The sequence below is a fragment of the Lathamus discolor genome, chromosome 5, assembly GCF_037157495.1.
Source record: "Lathamus discolor isolate bLatDis1 chromosome 5, bLatDis1.hap1, whole genome shotgun sequence".
NCBI lineage: Eukaryota > Metazoa > Chordata > Aves > Psittaciformes > Psittacidae > Lathamus > Lathamus discolor.
In genome coordinates this window covers 22,273,967-22,299,347 of record NC_088888.1, presented here as the reverse complement: position 1 = coordinate 22,299,347, position 25,381 = coordinate 22,273,967, and the positions used below count along the sequence as shown (strand labels likewise).

The window sequence follows — 25,381 nt, the reverse complement described above, 5'->3', positions numbered from 1 at the left end:
TTTTTCCTAGACATAACAAAATCCTGAGGGAACAAGATGCTCACACTATCAGAATAAAAACCCAGAGACACAGAATAGTTCACCTTTCTCCCTGTAAAGTTGGTTTTGAGTCAAGATCTGCTCTTTTCCCGGGCCAAGCATGAAACCCCTCTTCAGTTTAAGACTGTTTTCAAAATCCGGAATGAAGCCAAAATCAAGTGCACACACTGAACATGTATAGAATCTTACTGGTAACAGAAAAACAGCACAACACATACTATTACATCGGCTAGAACACTTCAAGTGTTCTGGCAAAAAGACTCAGCTTATTGCTAGGAAATAAAGCATTTGGAGCTCAACTCAACAGATGACATTCCAATCAAATGCAAGTTCAAAGAAAAAAGAGTATTTTTTAATTGCATTAAATAAAAAAAGCTGGAGAAGGAAATGGGGACAGAAATGAAAACCCATTCAGGGAGTCAATGGCATAGCTTGTCACCATGCAGTCTGAACATGACAATTGCAGATATTCAGAACAAGCGAGTCCAAATATCACATTCCCTGGGAGAGAGGAGGGAGTCTCTTTCCCTTTTCACAGGCTAAAGTAAGAAGTTTTCAATGTATTTCAAGGCAAGACCCAGCTAGCAGAAGGCAGATTTTCTGACAGCTAAAGCAAGGGAAAAGGATCTTCCTTGCAGTCTCTTGCTCCTGAGCCCCCTTCTTCAACTCCTCTTGTGGTGGCAGGAAGGCAAAGCATGTCCTGTCTCTGTGAGTCTGTGCCCTCCTTGTCTACAGTAACAGCAGGCACCTGTGATTCCTTCTCCAAAGACATTTATACATCGAGGTCAGTTGAATACTGCATTATGAAAGCATAAGCTGCAGTGGACATCATTTAGAATCCGTTATTTTTTTGCCCATCATGACAAAGTAGAAACGGCAATTCCTTACTTTATAGACATTCTCTTAAAGTAGCAGTTGCCCCAAACATCTGTCAAGTTTTTATATCCCAGGAGAACAGATGCAGCCAAAAGAATGTTCATTCTAAAATGACTACTCTGAACTTCACAAGCAGGCGGAGGTAGCTCCCAATTTAAACATACACACAGCAGCTCCCAGTTTAATTAAGGATACACAGCACCACTTAGTGGTGAAAGCAGTCACCACTGACATGGATGACAAGTACCACCAGCTTTTTTTCTTCACTCCCCCCAAAACATGAACCAAGTCTGCTCTGTCTCTCCTCACTAGCCAAATACTATTACAGTGTCTTTACTACAAGAAAGTGTATCTACCAAGCAAAAGATGTCCAAGAGGGCTGAACCTCAAGGCCAGTAGAGTGAAAGGCTGCTGAGTCTCAAACAGATGCATCCACTTTGAAGAGCTTTTCAGCATTCTCCAGCACTGTACCAGTTTCTGGTGACACAGCCTCAAGCAGCTTAGTACATGCCTGTACTCCAAAGAACAGCAATCTGTTGGCTAACACCTTGTGTTTTACATAGGCTTGGGTCTTAAACAAATGCAAGAGATGTAGAAAATCTGAACACCGATTTTCCACTCCATCAACCAGTTACAAAAACTAACTTGCGCACTTAAGTAACAAAACACAGTAACTAATAAAAAGAAAGCCTTTTAATCGGGACAGATTAGTGCATCTTTACAAAAAAGTAATGATTTCAACTTATGAAGTCAGTATCATCATTAGCAGTGCACCTTTCCTGAAAAGGAAATCCCTGTCTGTTATCAAATATCAACTGCAAGAGTGCATAAACAAAATAAATAACCAACAAACACACCCATATCCCAAAAGCTCTATTTACATTATATTCGATATATATATATATATGTCTTCAGAGATGACAACTGTATCGATTTATACGTCGGGTCCTTCTCCTCCAGGAACCAGCTATAAAAGAATAAGACAATTGCATGTTAGTGCCATAGACTGAAGTTTTACAAAGTCATATGTGACAGTTCTTGCTTCAGAAGATTTTAGCAGATGGCGACTTCATGGTAGACCACAAAAGTGGTGTTTAGATTTTAAATTACCTTCTTCTGGCTGGAACTAACAAAGACATCATCCACACTGCAGTGTAACTGACCACCTGCATAAAGAAAGCTACCTGGCAACCATAAAGTTCCATTGTACTTTTCTGCTCAGTACATAAAGGCACGGATTCACCCTGTAAATCTTGGCAATTTCTTGAATAGCACCTACACTCAAAATAGGTTTCAAATACAAACACGGCACAGCAAAGTAATAAATACTCATCGCTGAGTCTGCAGCTTTTAAAATCTTTGCTTAGACCTTAAGGAAATGTAAAGGCAAACAAACTACTGGGAAGTTCTACACAAAACCCAGGCAAAATTAAGGCTAAAAAAAGGAACCTGATTACAAGCATATATCATGCAACACCTACTCTACGACGCGGCTGTCCTGAATAGATCACCACCTGTAGTTTAACTCCAAGATATAAACTACTCAGCTGGCAAGTATTCAAAAAATGTAACCCCACTTTGCTTCTAGATTTTATACAACATTTTTCCCTCAGGAAACCAAACAGAAATAATGCTTACAATTCTGTAACATCTTCTAACACCATATCTAAATACCCGGATTCAAAGAAAATAAGGCCCAGAGTCTTAAAATCAAAACAAAGTTATTTTCATTTTTACTGAACTGTGATTCTATCTGTAAAACAAAAATACCAGAGTCATACAAGCGACCCATACGAAAAGTTTCTATCCCGTGAACTCAAACCTCTCCTCTCAAATACAATAAATCAATTGAGCTGAAGCATAAAACATTCCCATCAAAGGATACTGACAAAGTCATCAAATCCTAGAAGCGTTACAACTTCTTTGTCATTCTTCATCACAATACGAATGCAGGAGCCTATGCGCTTATCCACAAGCTCTGTAAATAAAAAAAACAAACAATAAAGTTGAAAGGTACAAGAGACTGTTTCATAGAACAGCGCATTCTTTTGAACAAAACGCCTGACATTGTGTGCAGTGGAAATGTATTTTTAAAGGTGCATCTGTACTGCTAGCACACGACCACGTTTCCGAGGCTGGAACTCTGCAGGAAGACGTTCCCTTCAGTGAGAACGCTTTAATGTCATTGAATCATAGCTTGGGTTGTAAGGGCTCTTAAAGCTCCCCCGGCTCCAACCCCCTGCCACGGGCAAGGACACCTTCCACTAAACCAGCCCCGTCCAGCCTGGCCTCAAGCACTGCCAGGGTGCGCAGTTCATTACCGCACGCCGGCCGAGCACCAACACTCGCCCCAGCCGCTCTCTGCTCCGCACCCACAGACACCCACCGGGACCCTCGTTTACTGCAGGCGCCTCCCGGCCTCGTCCACCCCATTCAAGCTTCCCGCCAAGCGGCAGCGCCGCTCACACCAACCACAAGTGCCCGCAAATACGCTCTCCCTCTTCTCCCTCCCGTCCCGTCCCGTCCCGTCCCGTTCCATGCCATCCCTCCCCTCCCCTCCCCTCCCCTCCCCTCCCGTCCCGTCCCGTCCCGTCCCGCTGCAGACCGGAATCACCGCCAAACACCGAGGGACAGCAGCTGAGACGGATCTCTGGTCGCGGTGGCCGCCATGTTGCACCCAGGCCTGACCAATCGCTGCCACCTCCCGCTTCAGATGGGACGGGCGGTGCGGCAGACCCGATGAGCGGATCGCAGAGCAGTCGCTCCGCCGTTTTCCCCTGAGTAAATACAGTAACCCACCCTTCAGATAGCTCTTCTTTTCGCGGGGAGTGGCAGGTAGAAGGGCTTTAATCGCTGTACGCCACAGCTATCTTTCTTTCCCCACCCAGATTTGCTCATTAATTCACAAGTGGGCTGCAGCAAGAAGGATTCTTGGAAGTCCTTTTGCATATAGACATGGCTTGGAGCAAAAATCACTGGCTGTTCAAACACAGTTGGCTTGCTTCATACTGCAGCACTGAGCAACCTGCTCTAGTGGAAGGTGCCCCTGCCCATGGCAGGGGATTGGAACTGGGTGACCTTCAAGGTCCCTTCGAGCCCAAACCAGTCTATAGTCAGATAAAGCTCTTATTTCAACATCTAGAGTCATTGCACATTTTGTGACGGGCTGCTTCTGGAAGAATCAAGCCCAAATAAATTCCATCCTCTGCCTTAGAGGGCATGAACCTTTGGAGGATGTAGAGCTGCTGGCTGCAGGGGGGCTAGCTCAGTTCTTGTGTGGCTAGTTCCCAGGTAACTCTGAACGTTCACAAAGTCAAATCCAACCTCTGGCATCAGCAGATGCCACATGGCTCCACACAGGATCACTTCACGGACCAGAGCAATGTGAGGACAGACTTGCCTCATAACGAGAGTGCAAGGCTGTGCCTCTCCCTGGAGCAAAGCGTGTAGAAAGTGCTAGCTGGGGTAGTTGTAATGACAACGTAAGTTGGCATAGTCAGAGTGTGGGGACAGGCACAGAACCACAGGAGAAATGCAAAGAGTGAGCTTAATTTCTTTTATCTCACCAAACAGAGGATCTCCTAGCAGAAGCCGGGCAGAGGCACAGGCATCATGGAGCTTGATCCATGCTGGAGGATCACCGACACTGCTGTTTTCCCGGTTAATCATGGATTCATGCAGGCTTCATTTACCACTGTGCTTTGATCTTCTCCATAACAGGGCAGGAATTTCAAGTGTATCCAGTCGGATGCCTCCATGTATATCACAGGCCTATGCTACCTAAACACAGATACTCTGCTTGTCAAGCACGCAAAGACAAACAACAATTAGTATGTGAAAAAAGGGCAGACTTCGCTGGACTGCGAACATCCAGATCCTGATACTAAGCCTAAGGTGCCAGGACAGAAAGCTGGTGCTGGGCATCAGCTATACATGGTGCCCTCCACAAGTGACACCAACATAGCAATCCCCCCTTGCTTAGCCATGTAAACCTCTATCTGCATACGACCTCGCAGGCAGCACTCTCAGATACTCCAACAAGGTCCTAAGTGCAAATCCTCAGACCCTGCTCTTAAACCAAATGTATGAGGAAAAACCAAATAGCTGGGCATGTTCTACATTGGGTGCCCTCTGGACCAGTGCATCCAATATAGAATCATAGAATAGTTAGGGTTGGAAAGGACCTTAAGATCACTCAGTTCCAACCACATGACATGGGCCAGAATGCCTCACACTATACCGTGTCATTCAAGGCTCTGTCCAGCCTGGCCTTGAACACTGACAGTGTTGGAGCATTTACCACTTCTCTGGGCACCCTGTGCCAGGGCCTCACCACCCTCACAGTAAAGAACTTCTTCCTTATATCTAACCTGAACGTCCCCTGTTTAAGTTTAAACCCATTACTCTTTGTCCTATCACTACAGTCCCTGACGAAGAGTCCCTCTCCAGCATCATTGTAGGCCCCCTTCAGACACTGGAAGCTGCTCTTAGGTCTCCACACAGCTTCTCTTATCCAGGCTGAACAGCCCCAGCTTTCTCAGCCTGTCTTCAAACGGGAGGCGCTCCAATCCCTGACCCTCCTCTGGACTTGCTCCAACAGCTCCGTGTCCCTCTTATGTTGGTGACACCAGATCTGGACTTAACCACTTCTTGTTGCACAACTCTGCAAGAACAGTATTACTGCTGTACCCAAGTGCATTATAAATGCTATCAATGTTAGTCTCATCCCTTCTGTACCTTAGTACCGTGTTCTCCTTTTTGCTTTCATTGAGCAGGGAACTTCACTGAAGCATCCGTAACAACTCTGTTCCATTTCAGAGCTGCTGCACTTAACTGAGAATCCTCTTAAATCTTAAGGACCCTGAAAATTGTAGAAAATGGACTATACGGACTGGACGGGATGGTCAGAAGTATCGGTTTCCTTGGTAACCACTGGATGCTTCTAACAGCGTGGCTCCTTACTTCAGCCTTAATTGTTACCAGAATAGTTGAAAAAAAAGAAAGCACAATTGGGGAAGGGGAATCATATAGAAGGAAAAATTACTTCAAAAATGCACAAAAGCACAAGCAAATCATTGTCTGTAGACCTTGTATCACTAAAACTGAGAGAAGGAAGGGGCGCTCCATGTGTCAGTCACCTTGCACAGAACCTGAACAGTGCAGCAGCAGAACAGTGGAAGCCAATAATAGAGAGCACACCAAAAAAAGTCATTCTTAGGGGAAAGGTGATCTTCTCCTAGGAACAACTTTTACACTCGCTGTGAAGTTGAAGAGGAGCGCACAGCAGAAAACGATACCTGACGGCAACCCCAACTCGGCTGCTAAGAAAACTGCTAACCAAGCACACAGGGTATTTGCTCTCGGAAATGTGCAACTTTCCATGACAACTTAAATCTGTGGGAAACTGTGTCTACTGAAATCCAGAGAAATGCTTACTCACTGCAACAGTGTTCTGTGTCCAAATGAGATGCCTTTCCTGAGGCAGTGCAGCATCACAAATACAGTACTTTTAGGTGCCCACTTTCAAGTTGACTTTTCCCTGCATTTGCAGTAACACCAACACTGCAGACCTCTACCATTAAACAAAAACCCTAGTGTGTGAATATTGAAGTCCATTTTTAAGTTCATGTAATCAGTCACAACTGAGTACTGATGGACATCCTTTTGGTGACCATTCCTCCCTCGCAGCGGCTGTATCTTTAGGTAGACATCAGCAACAAATTGCAGAGGAGTGAAGTTTTTCCACATCTCACGTAATGAACCGGGTAAGATCTGGGTCTGTGGAGAATCCCAGAGAGTTTGCGAGATTCCTGGTACTCTGAGTAAATGTATTGTTCATGTGAAGGACAAGAAAGGCACACGGGAAGGGGTGACTTTCTTTCACATCCATCCCTCTCCCTTCTGATCCAGAACAACTTGCAAAGCCCTGACTTGCTTTGCAAGGCTGCTGGGCCATTAGGTGAGCCCCAATTACACAACCGACTCCTTGGGAACCCCCAAACTCGATGCTGAACTCTTCCAAGTCCTTCTACCCCTTCCAGCAAGGCTCTCCTGCCATGTCCCCTTGGTCACTTGCACCTGAGGCTGGCTGTGTTCCCACCAGCACCTCTGAGGACTCACTCCATCCATCAGCTGATCCCAGTTCAGTGTCCAGGTGATGCTGTTTAAATCAGGGCAGGCTCCAGCCTGTAAAACCTGGGGTGGGGAAAGGCAGTGTTCCTTTTCTCAGCCAGATCAGCTCTTATAGGAGTAGGTGTGGAGAGGACAGCTGTGCGTGTTTCCTTTCGGAAGGAAGAGCAGCAGCAGCTCAGCCTGGAAAAGGGTATGGTCTTTGCTGTGGTTGTTACCTTGTGTTAGAGCCCCATGTTGTTGTTGTTGTTGTTGTTGTTGTTGTTGTTGACTGACTGGTGTGGGAAGGTTACTTGGGCAGCTTGTGGAATGACACAACGGTTTTGGCTGGAAGAGACCTTAAAGCTCCATCTCCCCTCTGGCAGGTTAAAGCTGTGAGAAACTATAGACTAGGGTATTGTTTATTAAGATTTATGTTAAGCCCAATGTAAAGGTTAGGCAAACAGCCACCAGACACAGCTTACACAAGATAAGATAACCACAATCGCTTACACCAACTAAACCAGAGACCGCTTATGCAAACATAAGATAACTGCAAGATGCTCCAGGAACTGGCAGAAATAAGACGAACAACTCCATATAAGGACATAGGAGTAGAGGGGTCAACTATGGGACAAAAGAGGAAGACTTCTTACTTCGGCCTCAACGACCATCAGGAGGCAGAAAACGACCCCCTAACAACAGCTGAAGCATGCGCAGAGTACCTCCACTACTTCATGAACACGGAAGTAAAGATGTATAAAAAGGGACTGTTTGAACTGCTCAGGGCGGCAGTTGGCGGAGCGCAGACTCCCCTGTCGTCCAGCGCTGTTTTGCTCATATTCTACTTGCTATAATTAATAAAATTTTAATTGGATTATGATCCGTTGTGGTCTCAATTTATAACAAAGCCATTCCCCCTTGTCCAAAGCCCCTCTCCAGGTTCCCTGGAGCTGCTCTCAGGTCTCCCCTTAGGGAGCCTTCTTCCCCCAGGCTGACCCAGCCCAGCTCTCTCAGCCTGGCTGCAGGGCAGAGCTGCTCCAGCCCCTGCAGCGCCAGGGACGGGGCAGCCGCAGTTTCCCGGGGCAGCCCGTGCCAGTGCTTCACCGCCCCCCTGGTGAGGCGCTTTCCCCAGCAGCTGATCTCGGTCTCCCCTCTTTCCCCTTGGAGCCGCTCCCCTCGCCCTGCGGCCGCAGTCCCTCTCCCGGCACTGTCTCTCCCGGCAGGTGCGGGCCTGCCCCCGGCTGGCGCTGCCCGTTCCGGGAGCGAGCCCGGTGCCCGCCCTGCCCGCACGGGCCGCGTGGCACCGGCTCCCTGTGACCGCCCGAGCCCGCCCGCGCCCCGCAGGCCTCTCCGCCGCGCACGGCCATTGGCCGCCGGTTCCCGCCGCGTCGCCGAGGGACGCCTGCCATTGGCCGCGGCGGCCCGGGGTTGCCGGGGCAACGCTGACTGGCGCCTGCGCGCGCAGCGGGGCCGCCTGAGCCGCGCCGCCGCTGGGGAGGGAGCGGGGGGGCCGTGAGGGGAGCGCGGAAAGAGCGCGGAGGAAGCGCCTCGCTGCCAGCCCGGGCTTGTGCGTGCCGGGGCCGGGAGGTGCGGGGCAGGGGCTCGGCAGCGTCTGTCCTGCCCTGAGGGACGCTGCCGGGTGTGCGCGGCTGCCCGCGGTGCAGTCCCGTGACACTTTAATTCTGTACCTGGGATAAGCGACGCTCGCTCCCGCTGCCCGTGCGAGGCTTCAGCGAGGTGCCACAAGTGCTGCAGAGCAAGGCGCTGCCGTGTATCCCACAGGATAGCGCGGGGTTCTGGCCGGGTGGAGTTTCCTGTGGTGTTGATCTCGCACACGGATCCGCCTCCCGGGCTGTGGCTGTGCAGGGGCCGGACCGGGTGGGTTTTTCCCCGTGGCAGTCGCTGTCAGCAAACTGGGAGCTATTTCTGCGAGGCAGGTTCGGAATAAAGCAGCTTGTGCCTTGCTCAGTGGGGTGGGTTAGACTGGGAGAAGTTTCTGTGCTCAAAGCAGGAGCAGCTTCAGAAGAGCTGGGCCGTGCAGCTGAGAGAGTGTGACTTTGTCCTTGGTGGGCAGCGAAGCACCACACGGCTGCTCCCTGGGTTCCCCTCGCTCCTGCTGCGGTAGGGGATGGAAGAATAAAGCAAGGAGGAGTGTGTGTGTGGAGGTGTGCGTCAAGATTAAAGAGAAAAATGGTCTGAAAGTGCAAGAAGTGAAGAAAATGCCGCAAGTGAGGCAGAGGCGACCACTGCCACCTCCTGTGGGTAGGCTGATGCCAGTCTCTGAGCAGATGGATAATCCTCCTAAACCCTTTATTTTCTCTCGTTGCTGAGCATGATCCCTGTTCGGGTAGTTTGGGTCACCTGCCTGGGGGTGTCCCCTCCCAGCCTCCTGTTCCCCGTGCAGCATTCACTGCTGAGGCCTCAGTGCTGTGCAAATGGTGTTCAGCAAAAGCTGCATGGCCGTGTTGAGCTGTTCTGGTCAGAACTAAACCACAGCCCCTGTGAGCTGCTGTGAAGGAAAGGAATTCTGCCCTGGCCAGGGGAGCCCATTTGGGAGGAGGCAAATGTGCAGAGGTGGTGGTGCCCCTGTGAGCTGGTGCTGCCAGGGCCTGTGCATGCCCGCTGAGAGTGCGTGTGGGGAAACGGGGGGCAAGTGGGGAAGAAAGAATACAGGAAGAAAAACCCCCAACGAAACAACCCAATAAACAACAGAAAAAGGGGAAAACCAACCCGAAAAACCTTCTGGGGGAAAAGCCCAGCAAAAAAAAAAAAAAAAGGGGGGGGTGGGGTGGTGGGAATAGGGAATAGCAAACCCACCTGCAGAAAAACCCAAATGCGTGGTCTTCTCCCTTTCCACAAGCCTGAAAACAAAAACCTGTGTACACACACACAGCAAAAAACAAAAACGGGGTGGGAGTGGGGGGGCGGAAAGCCCTCATCCAGTCGGGAAAGGTTTTGGGGGGCGAAGGGACAGGGGAGAAAAGTGGGGCAGCGGTTTGGGGGAAAGGCAGTGTGGGAAACCCCACCAACCAGAAGGAAAATAAAGGGTAGGGGAAAAGTGGGAGGGGGAGGTGTGTGTGTGTGGAAAAAAGTGGAACAAAAAATATGGATGAAATCCAGCAAAATTTAAATAAAATATTAATAAACTAGAATATAAGAATAAAGCAAAACCCAAACAAATCTTTGGGGGAAAAGTCACAAAGCCTTAAAAACCTTAAAACCAACGAAAACCGCACCACCCCCAGCCCCTCACCAAAGGAAAAAAGGAAAACAAAACCACTAACCTGTGGAAACAAAAAGGGGAAACCAAACCAGCCAAAACCCCAATCCGGGAGGAGGGGTTTGGGGGGGGGTGCGGTGTGTGGAGGAGAGGGGAAAAAAGGGGAGGAAGGAAACGGGGAAAAAAGAAAGCCCCCAGCAGCCGGTGGAGATAAAAAAGCGGGGGTGGAAAGGGGAAAAAACTGGGGGGGGGGGGGAGGGTGTAAAAAATGTGGAGCAAAAAAACGTGTGTGTGGGGGGGGAAATCCAGGAATAAAGAAACCAGAAAAAAGAAGAAAAAAAAAAGGGGGAAAACCCCACCAAAACCCAAACAAACAGAAACTCCACCCAAAATTCCACACCAACTTGGAGCAAAATCCCAGCCAAAATAAAAAGGGGGAGGGGGGGGCGCGCAAAAAAACCCCAACACCGTGGGGAAGAAATCAACCAACCAGGGAGGAAAAAAAAAAGGTGGGGAGGGGGAGATTTGGTGGGGAGAAGGGAGAGGGGGGAAAAGCGCCGGGGGGGGTGTGGGGGGATAGGGACGGACTGTGTGGAAAAACAGCACCAGCCAGAACGGGGGAAAAAAAGTGCGAGGGGGAAGGGGGGGAAGTGGATAAAATGCATTGATAAAAACCATGGATAAACTCCAGCAAAATATAAATAAAATAATTTTAACTTTTAAAAAATGGAAAAAGGGAATAAAGAAAAAACAAATCCCAAAAAATCTTTGGGGGGGAAAAAACAGAAAGAAAACGCAAAACGTCACAATCCCAGAAACCCCACAGAAACCACACCACCCCCCACAAAAACCCCCAAACAAACAAAAAGCACGAACCTGGGGGAAACCCAGCAAATGAAAAGGAAGGGGAAGGGAGAAAGCCCCAAGAACAAAAAAAACCAACCAAAAAACCCAACCCCGTGGGGGAGGGAAAGGGGGGGCCGGGGGGGGGAAGTGTGGAGGGGAGGAGAAAAAGGCAGGGGGACTCCCCCCCCCCCTACCAACCGGTGGAGAGAAAAAAATGGTGGGGGGGAAACTCGGGGGGGTTAAAAAATGTTGAACAGAAAAAGGTGGGAAAAAAAAAAAATCCAGGAAAGGAAAAGGAACATGGAAAAAACAGAAAACCAGACCCAAGCAAACAAAACCTGCACCCAAGCTGCACACCACCTTGGGAAGAAAAGGGCCAGTAAAGAAAAGGGGGGGGGAATGGCAGAAAAATTCCTCACTCAAAGCCATCACTAAAAACAAACTCCCCCAAAAATCAAATGAAACCCCGGGGGGGTGGGGAGGGAGGGTAAGAGGAAAAAAAAGGGGGAGGTGTCAAAACCAAAACAGGAGCGGGGGCTGACACCCCAGTGGGTTGCGCTGGTGGTGGCACTGTTGCAGGGAGCGCCGTTTGTAGCTGATGCCCAGCACCATCTCTCTGTCCTGGCACCTTAGGCTTAGCATCAGGGTCACATTCAGGAAGCTGGTGTCTCGGTCACTGAATAGTGGTGTCCCGTGAGGCTTTAGGGATGGAGTTCTGTGTGGGATAAGTAAGAGAGGATATCCATGTTGGTGGCACCCTTCCAGAGGGCTCTCCGTGTAGAACATGTCCAGCTATTTGTTTCTGTCCTAAGACGTGAGGCTTAGGAGCAGGGCATGGATATTCACACATAGGGACCTGGTTTCTGGGGTGTCTGAGAGTGCTGCCCTGTGCGGTCAGACACAGGTGTACGTTTAGGTGGCTAAGCAGAGGTGGATTGCCATGTTGGTGTCCTTGTTGCGGAAGGCACCATGTTTACGTGATGCCCAGCACCAGCTTTCTGTTTCTTACTGTATTGTTAGCATCAGAATTTGGACGTTCACACTTTGGGAGCTGTTTTGAGGATCGTCAGTGCTGTTCAGTGAGGCTTTACAGGGATGGAGTTTGACGTGTGTAAGCAAGTGACGATATCCATGTTGGCAGCACGGTTCCGGAGGACTCCCTGTGTAGAACATGTCCAGTTACTTGTTTCTGTTCTAACACATAGCCATAGGAGCAGGATGTGCACATTTCCACTTAGGGAGCTTGGTTCGGTGGCGCTTGAGAGTGCACTCTGTAGGCAGCACAGATGCACTTCTATGTGGCTAAGCAAGGGTGGATTCCCATGCTGGTGGCTCTGTTCCCAAGCTATAGCTGTGTAGGTGATGTGCAGCATGAGCTTTCTGTCGTGGCACACCGAGTGACCTGGCATGATGGGAATGGTACGGAATAAGGGGTGGATACTGTCCGGGTTTTGGGTGGGCTAGAACCGATTCTCTTTGCTGTGGCTGGCGCAGTGCCGTGTTCCGGCTTGGTTCCGGGAATCACGCTGGTAGCGCACCGATGTTTTAGCTGTTGCTCAGTAGCACTTCGGCTGAGCAAGGGCTTTCCAGTCTCTCCTGCTCTGCCAGTGAGGGAGGGCACGGGAAGCCACGAGGAAGCAGAGCCAGGACACCTGGTACAGACACTGGGGGGAGACACCCGGAAGGCGCAGATGGCCGCTCGGGTCCGGCTGGGGATCGCTGATGGGGTGCTGAGCATTGTGCATCGCTGCTGGTTCGTGTTCCCCGTTCCCTGCCCAGCTCTAGAGGAGCAGTTTGCTGGAGAGCTGTTCGCAGCGACGAGGTTTGAGCTTTCCTCTCGTTGCTGCAGGTCGGGTTTTTAAGTTCTTGTCATGGTTCCGTTGTTGGGGCTGAGGGAGCGGGGAGCGGGCGAGGGCAGCGGCGGGGCTGGGGGAGCGGGGAGCCGCCGCGGGCCCGGCGGGCTCTGGCGGGGCTGCGGGTGCGGCCGTGCCGAGGCGAGGGGGTGGCGGGGCCGGCCCCGGCGGGCAGCGCGGGCTGAAGCCGGCCGCGGGCCGGTGTCGCTCCCCCAGCGCGGGCCGATGGGGCCGGGCGTTGCCCGGCGGCCGGTGGAGCGCGAGCGGCCGGGGCGTCCGTTGTCGGGGAGCGCCATGGAGGGCCAGCGGCTGCCCGGCGCTGTCAACCCCAGCCACTTCCCGGCCAAGCTCTGGCAGCTGGTGAACAGCCCGCGCTGCGGCTCCGTGCGCTGGGATGCCCGTGGCGAGGGGCTGCTCATCGACCGGCGGCTCTTCGAGCGAGAGCTGCTGGGCGCGGAGCCGGCCGGCGAGGGGGCGGCGCTGGGCGCCGACTTCTTCAAGACCAGGAACTTCGCCAGCTTCATCCGGCAGCTGAACCTGTACGGGTTCCGCAAGCTGGGGCCGGGGCCGGGGCCCGGGCCCCTGCAGGACCCGGCGGGGGGCGACGGCGGCAGCTCCACCGGGCCCCTGCTGCACTTCCACAGCCCCCATTTCCGCCGCGACCGCCCCGAGCTCCTCGTGCGCCTCAAGCGCCTGACGAGGGCCAACAAGGCGAAGCTGGCGGCCGGCCCGGAGCTGCCCAGCCGCCCGCCCCAGCGCTCCCAGCGCCCGCCCTCGACGCTCGGCGAGGCTGCCAGGCCCGGTGAGCTGGGGTGGCCCCGGGCTGCGGGCCGAGAAGCACTGGGGGCTGGGGGCTTCGTAGAGCGCCACCCCCGCAGGGAGCAGGGCTGCCGGACCTTGCTGGCGGCCGCTCAGCGCCGCCGCTGCGGGAAAGCCGTTGCTGTTGGCGCAGGGAGATGTGCTGCCAGCAGGCACGGGGAGCGGGGTTCGCGTGTGCTTCAGTCTGCTGCGAGAGGGCCTCTGTCGGGGGCTGCAGTAAGAGCACCCTCACCCCGTCTCTGTGGAGCGGGCACGGCCCTGCCAGGTGAACGCTACTTCTCCTTGAGGGGTTGCTCCAAAAGCTGTCGTTAAATCTGCGTGAAGCGATGGGTAACGCTCTGAGGGCAGGTACCGCTTCGTGAAACAGTAACTGAACCGGGTGAGCTACCTGGAAAAAAGCTGGCTCTGGGTTTGTTTTCCTTGACAAACTGACAGACTTGTGATGAGGGGCTCTCAGAGTCTCGTTTAGGATTTGGACGTTGCCCTTGCCTTGGCTGCCCGTGTGCTGTCAGCCCTGGAGCTTGGTAGAGCCCTGCTTAACGATTCCCCTTTCATTTCAACTCGCTGCCTGCTGTAACGCACAGCACTTCCTAAATGACTCGTGCCCGTTTAGTCAGCTCCTGCCCGTTTTGATTTACAAGAGCACATTTCTAGGTAGCGATCCCTTGCTCCTGAGGGCTTCAGGAGACTGAATGCCCCAGAGATGACTGTGTGTTGGCACAGCACTGATGTTCCTGTGTGTTCAGGTGGTACTGCTACAGCAGTTACTGTATGTTTAGGTGTAAGAATAGAGTCTGTTGTTGGATTAAGAGCATTGGAGCAAAGGTGGTCTTCCCAGGGAACGTCGTGGAGCCTTGGCTCCTCATCCTGCCTTTCAGGGCTAGTGAAAACTCCTTCCCTTAGTCCTCGTTTCCCTTTGTTTTGCAGGACTGGTGACTGCAGGACAGGCTCCTCAACCTTGCCGTCCAGCCAGCTTCTTCCCTTACTCCAACAGAGCGGCCTCCTGCCTGTACCCCCCTGCTTTCCAGGCAACGACTTCCCAGCAGCGCCCAGTCCCTTCCAGACCGTGGCAGGGTTCTGTTGGGTCGCTGCCAGGGCACGGGGCTTCCGCAGCTTTCCCAGGCCCAGGGGCTCCCTTTCCCGTCCTCCACCGGTGTTCCACCGAGGTCACGTACACCCTCCACACCGTGTTCTCGCTTCTGCCGCTTCAGCGAGGGGCTCCAGCTGCTGCTTCCCTTCCAGAACCCGGCAGCTGCGCGTCTCCAGGGCAGTGCTTGCCAGGCCCGGATCCAACACGTACGGCAAAAGTTCTCCCCTTGCTGCTCGGGAAGTTACCGCAAAGTGATGCATGAAATGTTTTTCCCCAGTGCTCTGTCACTGTGTGTGTACCTGACGTGCGTGCTTGCAGTGAGATGTGTGCTCCCTGTCCGTTACTTGCTACCAGCCGGTGACAGAATGTGCTTTAGCTGCTCCTTTCTTCTGGCTCTGATGAGGTGAACTGTATCAGAGACAGAAGAGCTTAGAAACGCCTTCTCTGCAATGAGCAGGGAAGGACAACAGTGTGTGGGTGAAGCAGGTGTGTGTGGAATCCTGATTCGCCTGGAAGACTTGAAGTACTACAAATGAATTGGCCCCTTTCCCTTTGCCGGCTGAGCTCATCAGTGGGGTTTCCACAGGTGCAGTTTTTCTTGCTGTTACATCAGGCACTGCTGCAGCTGGCAAAAAAACCCAAGGAAAGGTGTTGTGAGTGCAAACCATTCTTTCTGTGCACCATTCTGCACTTGAGACCCGTTCAGAACTGGTCACCAGTCTGGGCTGCTACACGGTTATGTTTGCTCTCCTCCCCTTGATGCACAGGCATTACAGCGCGTTTGATTCACGAGCTGCTTTCACTGTAAGCTCTACGAAGTGCAAGAGTTGTGCAATTTCTACTTTACTTGTGGCTTCTTATAGCCTGTGATCTGGACATTCTGTTTTACACTTGCCTCCTGTTTCACAAGCACTTTTTCCCTTTGGGTTTTTCCTTTTCTTCTCTTAGAAACTAGGCTCTTTGTACTGCGTGTTTGTTTCCTTAGGATGACTCCAGCAGGTTACAGCCAATCTCTCCTTTGCTCTCTTGCACTGTTTTTACAGTAGCCCTTTAAGTTTCTTTGGTGGTTTTCTTGGGTTTGTCCACGTCCTTTGGCGTTCCCAGGGAGTGAAGCCCAGGTATCCTTAGATTTTTGGCACTGCACAGAACTGTAATATGTTTGCAGGCCACAGACTGTTCTTCTGAAAGATGTCCAGATTTCACCCTAAGGTTGCTGAACATGAGCTTTTGAAGTAACAGGAGTCAGACACGTGTCTCGCGCTGCTGTGGAAGGATGTCCACTAGCTCGCTCCATGTTGTTTAGCTCTTGTGTATGTTGCTCCAAACTGGACAAAAGTTCACAGATTTCGTATGACAAAGGGCACTAGGTTTAGGTACTCAAATCCGTATCGGTTATCGTAGCAACTGTCTCGTGAGGAATCCCGCGGAGGTGTCAGGCATTGCAAAGAAACGGGTCTGATCACGTGGCCGTCTCAAGTCACACTCGTACCATTTAATTCCTGTGAACATGGGCCTAGATTTGATCTCATCAAGGATTTCTCTCTCGCCCGGAAGGACTGCAAATTTTAAAGATTGTCTGTCCTGCCAGCAGTGCCTTTCCTTGTACGTTCTCTCTGCGTGTCACCAAAACCTGAGACCCGCAGAAACTGCTTCATCTGCGGAGCTGCTTTTTGGAATAAGATCCCGTTTTCATTCCAGTGTGTGTGTGTGAACCTGCAGGCCCTTCCTGTGTGAGTCCCCTTTCTGTGGTGTGGTGTGTTGAGACAGTCAAGCAGCCAAATCCAAAAGGTGATATTAAGATAGAGTGAATAGGAAGTTTCTGTGTGTGTGTGTGTGTGTTGGTTAATTCTACAAGACGTATGTTTGATCTGTGTCTACATACTTCAGAAGAAATATGTTTTAAGGTGGAGAGCTCAGTCTCTCAGTCAGTGGGGAGGTCATAATCCATTTCAGGGAGTTATCTTACGGAGTGGTTACTGCAGTGTTTAATGCAAGTAAGCAACAGAACTGTGCGCACTGGGCACCGGTTCTGTCAGTCTGATCCCTGTGTTTGAATTTTGCAGCCACCCTGCAGTGTTTGCCCCCTGCCCAGGGAGGGTCTCTGACTGTCAGCACCAGTGCTGCGGCGTCCACCGACTGCGGCTTTGTGCAGGTGAGTGCAGCGCACAGAGAGCAGGGGGAAGGGAGGAGACCCCGTGCATGGACCGCAGGGTTCTGGGCTTGCGGCAGGAAGGAGAGGACTTTGGGACTGCTCTGCTTTGGAAAGGGAAAGTAACGTGGTTTGCCAATGCCCATTCCAAAGCACCGCTTTGAAACACGAAAGGGGCGGTGCTGTAATGCAGGTAAGGTTTCAGGGCAGCGGCATAGCGGGTGTCGTCATCGGCGGAGGGTTTTTTCCCGTAAAAGTGTTATGTTTGACTTCACCATAATTCGCTTTAGTTCCTGAGTCTCCGTTTGTCTTTGAAGAAAGCCCTTGCCTGCACAAAATGGGATTCTTTAATGTTATGATACTGGGAATCAGCTCCACTTCTGTGCCCCAGACAGCTTGTGGCAGTCCTGAGTTTCATTGGATGCATGAGAAGAACCAAGCTGACTTTTGGAATTGGCCCCAGCTCAGAGATACCCTATCTAGGAGAGCTCCAGTGCTTCCTGTCACGGCTTTCTAGAATTCTGGTGGAAATTGCCCCTCACTGGGTGGCCTGCCTTATGCAATACCAAAAGAGCATCAGTAAACATGCCAGGGCTTCCTTTCGCATTCCAGCAGCATGGAGTTACTTTTTTTCCTCACAGGGGATAAGCAAAGCAAGCTCTGCTGGTGTGTGCTGAAAAAGGGTTGACCTGTGCAAGCCTGATCGTCCAGTTTCTTGTCTTGCAAATACCGACCTTTTGTCCTTTTTGCGTGTTTTCCTGTTTTAATATGAGCTTACCCAAGCTGGGGAGGTTATGGCCAGGGTAACGTTGCTGTGAGGCTAGAAATAGCCAACAGCCAGTCGTGCCATCGATAGGCTGGTGTTTATTTTCCACGCGGTGCATCTTTGTCCTCTCTCTTCCATCGTGAGCTGCTTTTCCCTCCAGCACATGAGGATCAGTGTGAGTGATGGGAAGTCACAGTCACATCAGTTCCGATGTCAGAAGGCTGAGATCAGTGTCTGGGATAGCACATGGTCCCAAAGGAGTCGTCAGGGGGTGGCGGTGTGTCTAGATTGAAAGGTGATAGAAATACACGGTCGAAAGGGTCTTCCTTGGAGAAGCAAGTCCCACGGAGAGTCAGAAGAGATGGGCTGGTTACTTAACCAGTAAGTGGCCTGGTAGCTTCCTGGTTAACCACTTCCTGGTTAGCGGTTGCTTGGATTGTGCAGCCGCAGGCAGGGAACTGCCGGTCAAAAGGTGCTGGTGCATCTGGGCAGAGGTTGGTGGAAGGTCCCCTGCGTGTGAGCAGTCCAAAGGCAAGCAGGGGTGTAAGCCAGTGGTGCCAGGTCAGTGCCTGACTGCCTCTGAGCAGGACAACAGGAGCAGTGTGCAGAAGGGATCAAACGGGCTTGAGATTTCCGAGCCTTAGTGTAGCCTCGATCACTTCTCCGGGAGCAGGGTGGCAGGGGCTGTGCGGGTGGTACAGAAGACAGTGCTTTGGCTGTGGATCTCACTGAGCTCTGGCCAAGAATCAGTTTACCTCATGTGTGCTCTGGGGCAGACACTTCCCCGAGGTCCTGCTGAGGGATGCAGCCAGCTACAGCCTTGATCATCCTGCCCTGCTTGTGTCCTCATCATCAGTAAGCACTTGCACGGTCCTCAGAAGTGGGAAAATCTGTCAGCCCTGACTGAAAATGGTTGTGATTTTTGGATCTAGCAATTCCCTGTATTTTGTTTCTCGCAGAGTCCTGACGTGCAGCCACCTTCTGCAGCTGAATGCCCGCCCTCTGATGGGGCACAGCATGCATCTGAGGGCGAGGAGAAGTTGCCGGAATTCAGTTACCAAGATGTGTTTGAGATTTTCAATGAGATGTGTGCATCACGCAGCGCTGATGTGGTGACACCGGAGCCTGCGGAAAGCTGGGATGGAGAGCTGCTTGAAAGCTACCTCAATGCGGCCATAGAAAGCGCCGCTGCTGCTGAAACGGCGCAAGACTCTGTGACCACACAGGGAGCCCCTGAAGAATGGGGAGAAGGACTGGATCCCACCCCAGCTCACCAGTCCGAAATGGCTGTTGTGGAAGCACTGTTCAGTGCAGAGCACGTAAGTGCTAAATGGAGGTAAAACTCCCTGGGAAGCTATCGCGTGATCTTTGGGTTTATTTCGGTTTTGGTGTGTTTATTCAAAGGAGAATGCGAGTGTAGAATGCGGATCTCTGACGGAAGAGAGAGAGCTGCCATCAGGAACCGAGGCGGCGAAGAAAGCTGCAGAAGAGCCAGGATCCCCTGCAAAACGTCAGTGCAGGAAGAGAAGACAGAGCTCACAGCAGGGTAAGTCCCTGGTAAGAAGAGATCCTGCGTTTGTTAGAGGTGGCCAAGACAGCTGCTCTGAAACTCTTCCAGGAAGGGGAGATCACAAGAGCTGAGTTACTGTCTGCAGTGTAAGTACCTCACCGGGCCTTCAGTTCAACCATTACACTCGTACGAGCTCTTAGCGTACCTCCCGACAGGCTTCTATAGATAAGCTGGTGCCGAGGACTCCTGGGGGGAGAAGGGAATAAATTCTATCAGTCAGTAAAAGCTGAAGCTGCGGGAGTTGTGTCAGAGCCCTGCACGGCACTGAGATGCAGGCTGCGGGTATGTTTGCTGGAGGGTGAGAGTGCCACAAAGGGAGCACTGACGAATGAGGTGACCGTTGAAGTAAGAGGGGAAAAGCCCCACACGCTGCCAAAGTGAGTGCACGAGTCCAACCTTTCTGGCTCAGCTCACTAAAGACGTTTCAGAGCAGCCTGCTGGTACGTGTGCTGAAACACAGGAGAAAAGCACCCTCAGATTCCCAAGTGGCAGGCCGCCTTTGGCCAGGTCGGACTGTCCCCGATGGCAGCACAGTTGCTGCGCGTGCTGCCAGGTGAGCCGCAGGCAAGGCCTGATGCTTCCTGGGTGTCGTTTGCTTCCTAGACCCCCACGAGCCGGAAGGTGGAGCCTGTAAGCGGGGCTGCTTCTGGAGGAAGACACCAGAGTGAGGAGCGGTGAACACGTGGAGCAGCCGCCGGCTGGTTCCCTCCTGCGAGTGCGGCAGCAGTGCTGGGCACGGAACTGGGGCCTGGGTTCAGGGTCACGCCTCTTCTGTTTCCGGACTTTGAAGTTACTGATAGCTTTAGTCATCAATTCGTGTGTTACTGGTGGCTTTATTCATCAATTTGTGTGTTGTTTATAGCTTTATTCATCAACTTGTGTGTTATTGATAGCTTTATTCCTAAATTCGTATGTTATTTATAGCTTTATTCATAAATTTATGTGTTATTTATAGCATTATTCATAAATCTGTATTATTAATATAGCATTATTCATAATTTTTTATCTTATTGATAGCTTCATAAATTTGTATGTTATTTATAGCTTCATTCATAAATTTGTAATTTATAGCTTTATTAATGTTTTTATGTCATTTATAGATTTGTTATCTTTAGCTTTATTTATACATTTATATGTTATTTATAGCTGCATTCATAAATTTGTTATAGCTTTATTCATAAATTTTTATGGTATTTCTGGCTTTACTCATAAATTTTTATGTTATTTATAGCATTATTCATAAATTTGTAGGTTATTCATAGCTTTATTCATATATGTGTATGGTATTTATGGCTTTATTAAAAAATGTGTTATTAATAGCTTTATTAATAAATTTATATTATTTATAGGGTTATTCATAAATATTTTATTTTAAGCTTTATCAATAAATTTATACATTATTTATCGCTTTATTAATAAATTTATAGTATAGGGTTATTCATAAATTTGTTATTTTAAGCTTTAGTAATAAACGTATACATTATTTATAGCTTTATTCATAAATTTATGTGTTATTTATAGCATTATTCATAAATCTGTATGTTATTTATAGCATTATTCATAATTTTTTATCTTATTGATAGCTTCATAAATTTGTATGTTATTTATAGCTTCATTCATAAATTTGTAATTTATAGCTTTATTATTTTTTATGTTATTTATCGATTTGTTATCTTTAGCTTTATTTATAAATTTCTATGTTATTTATAGCTGCATTCATAAATTTGTTATAGCTTTATTCATAAATTTTTATGGTATTTCTGGTTTTACTCATAATTTTTTATCTTATTTATAGCATTATTCATAAATCTGTATGTTATTAATAGCTTCACTAATGTGTATGTTATTTATAGCTTCATTCATAAATTTGTTATTTATAGCTTTATTCATAAATTTATATGTTATTCATAGCATTATTCATAAATTTGTAGGTTATTTATAGCTTTATTCATATATGTGTATGGTATTTATGGCTTTATTAAAAAATGTGTTATTAATAGCTTTATTAATAAATTTATATTATTTATAGAGTTATTCATATATATTTTATTTTAAGCTTTATCAATAAATTTATACTTTATTTATAGCTTTATTAATAAATTTATAGTATAGGGTTATTCATAAATTTGTTATTTTAAGCTTTAGTAATAAACATATACATTATTTATAGCTTTATTCATAAATTTATGTGTTATTTATAGCATTATTCATAAATCTGTATGTTATTTATAGCATTATTCATAATTTTTTATCTTATTGATAGCTTCATAAATTTGTATGTTATTTATAGCTTCATTCATAAATTTGTAATTTATAGCTTTATTATTTTTTATGTTATTTATCGATTTGTTATCTTTAGCTTTATTTATAAATTTCTATGTTATTTATAGCTGCATTCATAAATTTGTTATAGCTTTATTCATAAATTTTTATGGTATTTCTGGTTTTACTCATAATTTTTTATCTTATTTATAGCATTATTCATAAATCTGTATGTTATTAATAGCTTCACTAATGTGTATGTTATTTATAGCTTCATTCATAAATTTGTTATTTATAGCTTTATTCATAAATTTATATGTTATTCATAGCATTATTCATAAATTTGTAGGTTATTTATAGCTTTATTCATATATGTGTATGGTATTTATGGCTTTATTAAAAAATGTGTTATTAATAGCTTTATTAATAAATTTATATTATTTATAGGGTTATTAATAAATATTTTATTTTAAGCTTTATCAATAAATTTATACATTATTTATCGCTTTATTAATAAATTTATAGTATAGGGTTATTCATAAATTTGTTATTTTAAGCTTTATTAATAAACTTAGACATTATTTATAGCTTTATTCATAAATTTGTATATTATTTACAGATTTGTTATTTTTAGCTTTATTTATAAATTTGTTATTTATAGCTTTATTCATACATTTGTATGTTATTTATGGCTTTATTAAAAAATTCATGTGTTGTTTATAGCTTTATTAATAAATTTATGTTATTTATAGTGTTATTCATAAATTTGCTATTTTTAGCTTTATTAATAAATTTATACGTTATTTATAACTTTATTCATAATTTTGTAAATTATATCTTTATATGTTATAGCTTTATTAATGTGTATTCATAGCTTTATTAATAGATTTCTGTGTTCTTTTTAGCTTTATTAATAAATTTGTTATTTATAGTGTTATTCATAAATTTGCTATTTTTAGCTTTATTAATAAATTTATACGTTATTTATAACTTTATTCATAATTTTGTAAATTATATCTTTATAAATTTATATGTTATTTATAGCTTTATTAATAAATGTGTATTTTAGTCATAGCTTTATTCATAAATTTCTGTGTTCTTTTTAGCTTTATTAATAAATTTATGTTATTTATAGTGTTATTCATAAATTTGTATGCTATTTTTAGCTTTATTAATAAATTTATACGTTATTTATAACTTTATTCATAATTTTTTAAATTATATCCTTATTTATGTTATTTATAGCTTTATTAATGTGTATTTTATTCATAGCTTTATTAATAGATTTCTGTGTTCTTTTTAGCTTTATTAATAAATTTATGTTATTTATAGTGTTATTCATAAATTTGCTATTTTTAGCTTTATTAATAAATTTATACGTTATTTATAAGTTTATTCATATTTTTTAAATTATATCCTTATTTATGTTATTTATAGCTTTATTAATAAATGTGTATTTTATTCATAGCTTTATTAATAGATTTCTGTGTTCTTTATAGCTTTATTAATAAATTTATTGTTATTTATAGCATTATTCATAAATTTGTATGCTATTTTTAGCTTTATTAATAAATTTATACGTTATTTATAACTTTATTCATAATTTTGTAAATTATATCTTTATAAATTTATGTTATTTATAGCTTTATTAATAAATGTGTATTTTATTCATAGCTTTATTAATAGATTTCTGTGGTCTTTATAGCTTTATTAATAAATTTATGTTATTTATAGTGTTATTCATAAATTTGCTATTTTTAGCTTCATTAATAAATTTATACGTTATTTATAACTTTATTCATAATTTTGTAAATTATATCTTTATATGTTACAGCTTTATTAATGTGTATTTTATTCATAGTTTTATTAATAGATTTCTGTGTTCTTTTTAGCTTTATTAATAAATTTATGTTATTTATAGTGTTATTCATAAATTTGCTATTTTTAGCTTCATTAATTTATACGTTATTTATAACTTTATTCATAATTTTGTAAATTATATCTTTATATGTTACAGCTTTATTAATGTGTATTTTATTCATAGCTTTATTAATAGATTTCTGTATTCTTTTTAGCTTTATTAATAAATTTATGTTATTTATAGTGTTATTCATAAATTTGTATGCTATTTTTAGCTTTATTAATAAATTTATACGTTATTTATAACTTTATTCATAATTTTTTAAATTTTATCCTTATTTATGTTATTTATAGCTTTATTAATGTGTATTTTATTCATAGCTTTATTAATAGATTTCTGTGTTCTTTTTAGCTTTATTAATAAATTTATGTTATTTATAGTGTTATTCATAAATTTGCTATTTTTAGCTTTATTAATAAATTTATACGTTATTTATAACTTTATTCATAATTTTGTAAATTATATCTTTATAAATTTATATGTTATTTATAGCTTTATTAATAAATGTGTATTTTATTCATAGCTTTATTAATAGATTTCTGTGGTCTTTATAGCTTTATTAATAAATTATGTTTTTTATAGTGTTATTCATGAATTTGCTATTTTTAGCTATATTAATAAATTTATACGTTATTTATAACTTTATTCAGAATTTTGTAAATTATATCTTTATAAATTTATGTTATTTATAGCTTTATTAATAAATGTGTATTTTATTCATAGCTTTATTCATAAATTTCTGTGTTGTTTATAGCTTTATTAATAAATTTATTGTTATTTATACCTCTGTCCATAAATTTGAATGTTACTTATAGCTTTATTAATAAATGTTATTTACAGCTTTCTTCACAAATTTGTATGTTATTTATAGATTCATTAGTAAATTTATCATTATAGCTTTCTTCACAAATTTATATGTTTTTTATGGCTCTATTAATAAATTTGTATTTTATAGCTTTAATAAATTCATTGTTATTTATAGCTCGATTCATAAATCTGTATGTTATTCATAGCTTTATTAATAAATTGTTATTTATAGCACGATTCATAAATTTATATGTTATTTATAGCTTTATTAATAAATTTATTGTTATTTATAGCTCGATTCATAAATTTGTATGTTATTTATAGCTTTATTAAATTTATTGTTATTTATATCTTTCTTCACAAATTTGTATGTTTTTTATAGCTTTCTTAATAAATTTATTGTTCTTTATAGCACTATTCATAAATTAGTATGTTATTTATAGCTTTTTTAATAAATTTCTTGTTATTTAAAGCTCTTCATAAATTCGTATGTTATTTATATCTTAATAAATTTATGTTATTTATAGCTTTATTAGTAAATGTATTGTTGCTTATAGCTGTGTTCATAAATTTGTATGTTATAGCTTTATTAATAAATTTATTGTTATATATAGCTCTATTCAAAAATTTGTTATTTATATCTTTATTAATAAATTTATTGTTATTTATAGTTTTCTTCACAAATCTGTAGGTTATTTATAGTTTCTTAATAAATTTATTGTTATTTACAGCTCTATTCATAAATTTGTTTTTATAGCTTTCTTAATAAATTATTGTTATAGCTATATTCATAAATTTGGATGTTATGTATAGCTTTATTAATAAATTTATGGGTTATTTATAGTTTTATTAGTAAATTTATTGTTACTTATAGCTCTGTTCATAAATTTGTTATTGCTTTATTAATAAATTTATTGTTATTTACAGCTCTATTCAAAAATTTGTATGTTATTTATAACTTCCTTAATAAATTTATTGTTATTTACAGCTCTATTCATAAATTTGTATGTTATTTATATCTTCACAAATTTGTATGTTTTTTATTGCTTTCT

General features: G+C 44.7%; 1 protein-coding gene across 4 annotated transcripts; it reads right to left on the bottom strand.

Moving 5' to 3' along the window:
* Window positions 1–1,590: 1,590 nt before the first annotated feature.
* Window positions 1,591–8,865, bottom strand: LOC136014898 (probable U6 snRNA-associated Sm-like protein LSm5). 4 transcript variants are annotated; one of them, XM_065680042.1, is made up of 5 exons: window positions 8,715–8,865; window positions 4,482–4,695; window positions 2,801–2,893; window positions 2,554–2,581; window positions 1,591–1,882 (listed from the first exon to the last, which is right to left on the bottom strand). In XM_065680042.1, exons 2-5 carry the CDS (start codon window positions 4,582–4,584, stop codon window positions 1,798–1,800), a joined length of 309 nt encoding a protein of 102 aa, XP_065536114.1. In that variant the 5' UTR covers window positions 4,585–4,695; window positions 8,715–8,865; the 3' UTR covers window positions 1,591–1,797. The 4 variants fall into 4 exon arrangements, 2 of the variants coding, with proteins under 2 accessions (XP_065536114.1, XP_065536113.1); XM_065680041.1 differs by lacking the exon at window positions 8,715–8,865 and having other exon boundaries at window positions 4,482–4,740; XR_010612921.1 differs by lacking the exons at window positions 2,554–2,581; window positions 4,482–4,695; window positions 8,715–8,865 and adding an exon at window positions 3,521–4,322 and having other exon boundaries at window positions 2,805–2,893.
* Between the last annotated feature and the right edge of the window lie 16,516 nt (window positions 8,866–25,381).

What these genes read in the sequence shown, in the direction of transcription:
- LOC136014898 (XM_065680042.1), bottom strand. Translation starts at nt 4,584, where the DNA reads ATGATTAACCGGGAAAACAGCAGTGTCGGTGATCCTCCAGCATGGATC. An exon ending in AGGATTTGATGACTTTGTCA is followed by an intron (nt 2,582 to 2,800) that starts GTATCCTTTGAT and finishes CCGGGTATTTAG; the next exon opens with ATATGGTGTTAGAAGATGTT. An exon ending in TTAGAAGATGTTACAGAATT is followed by an intron (nt 1,883 to 2,553) that starts GTAAGCATTATT and finishes ATTCTTTTATAG; the next exon opens with CTGGTTCCTGGAGGAGAAGG.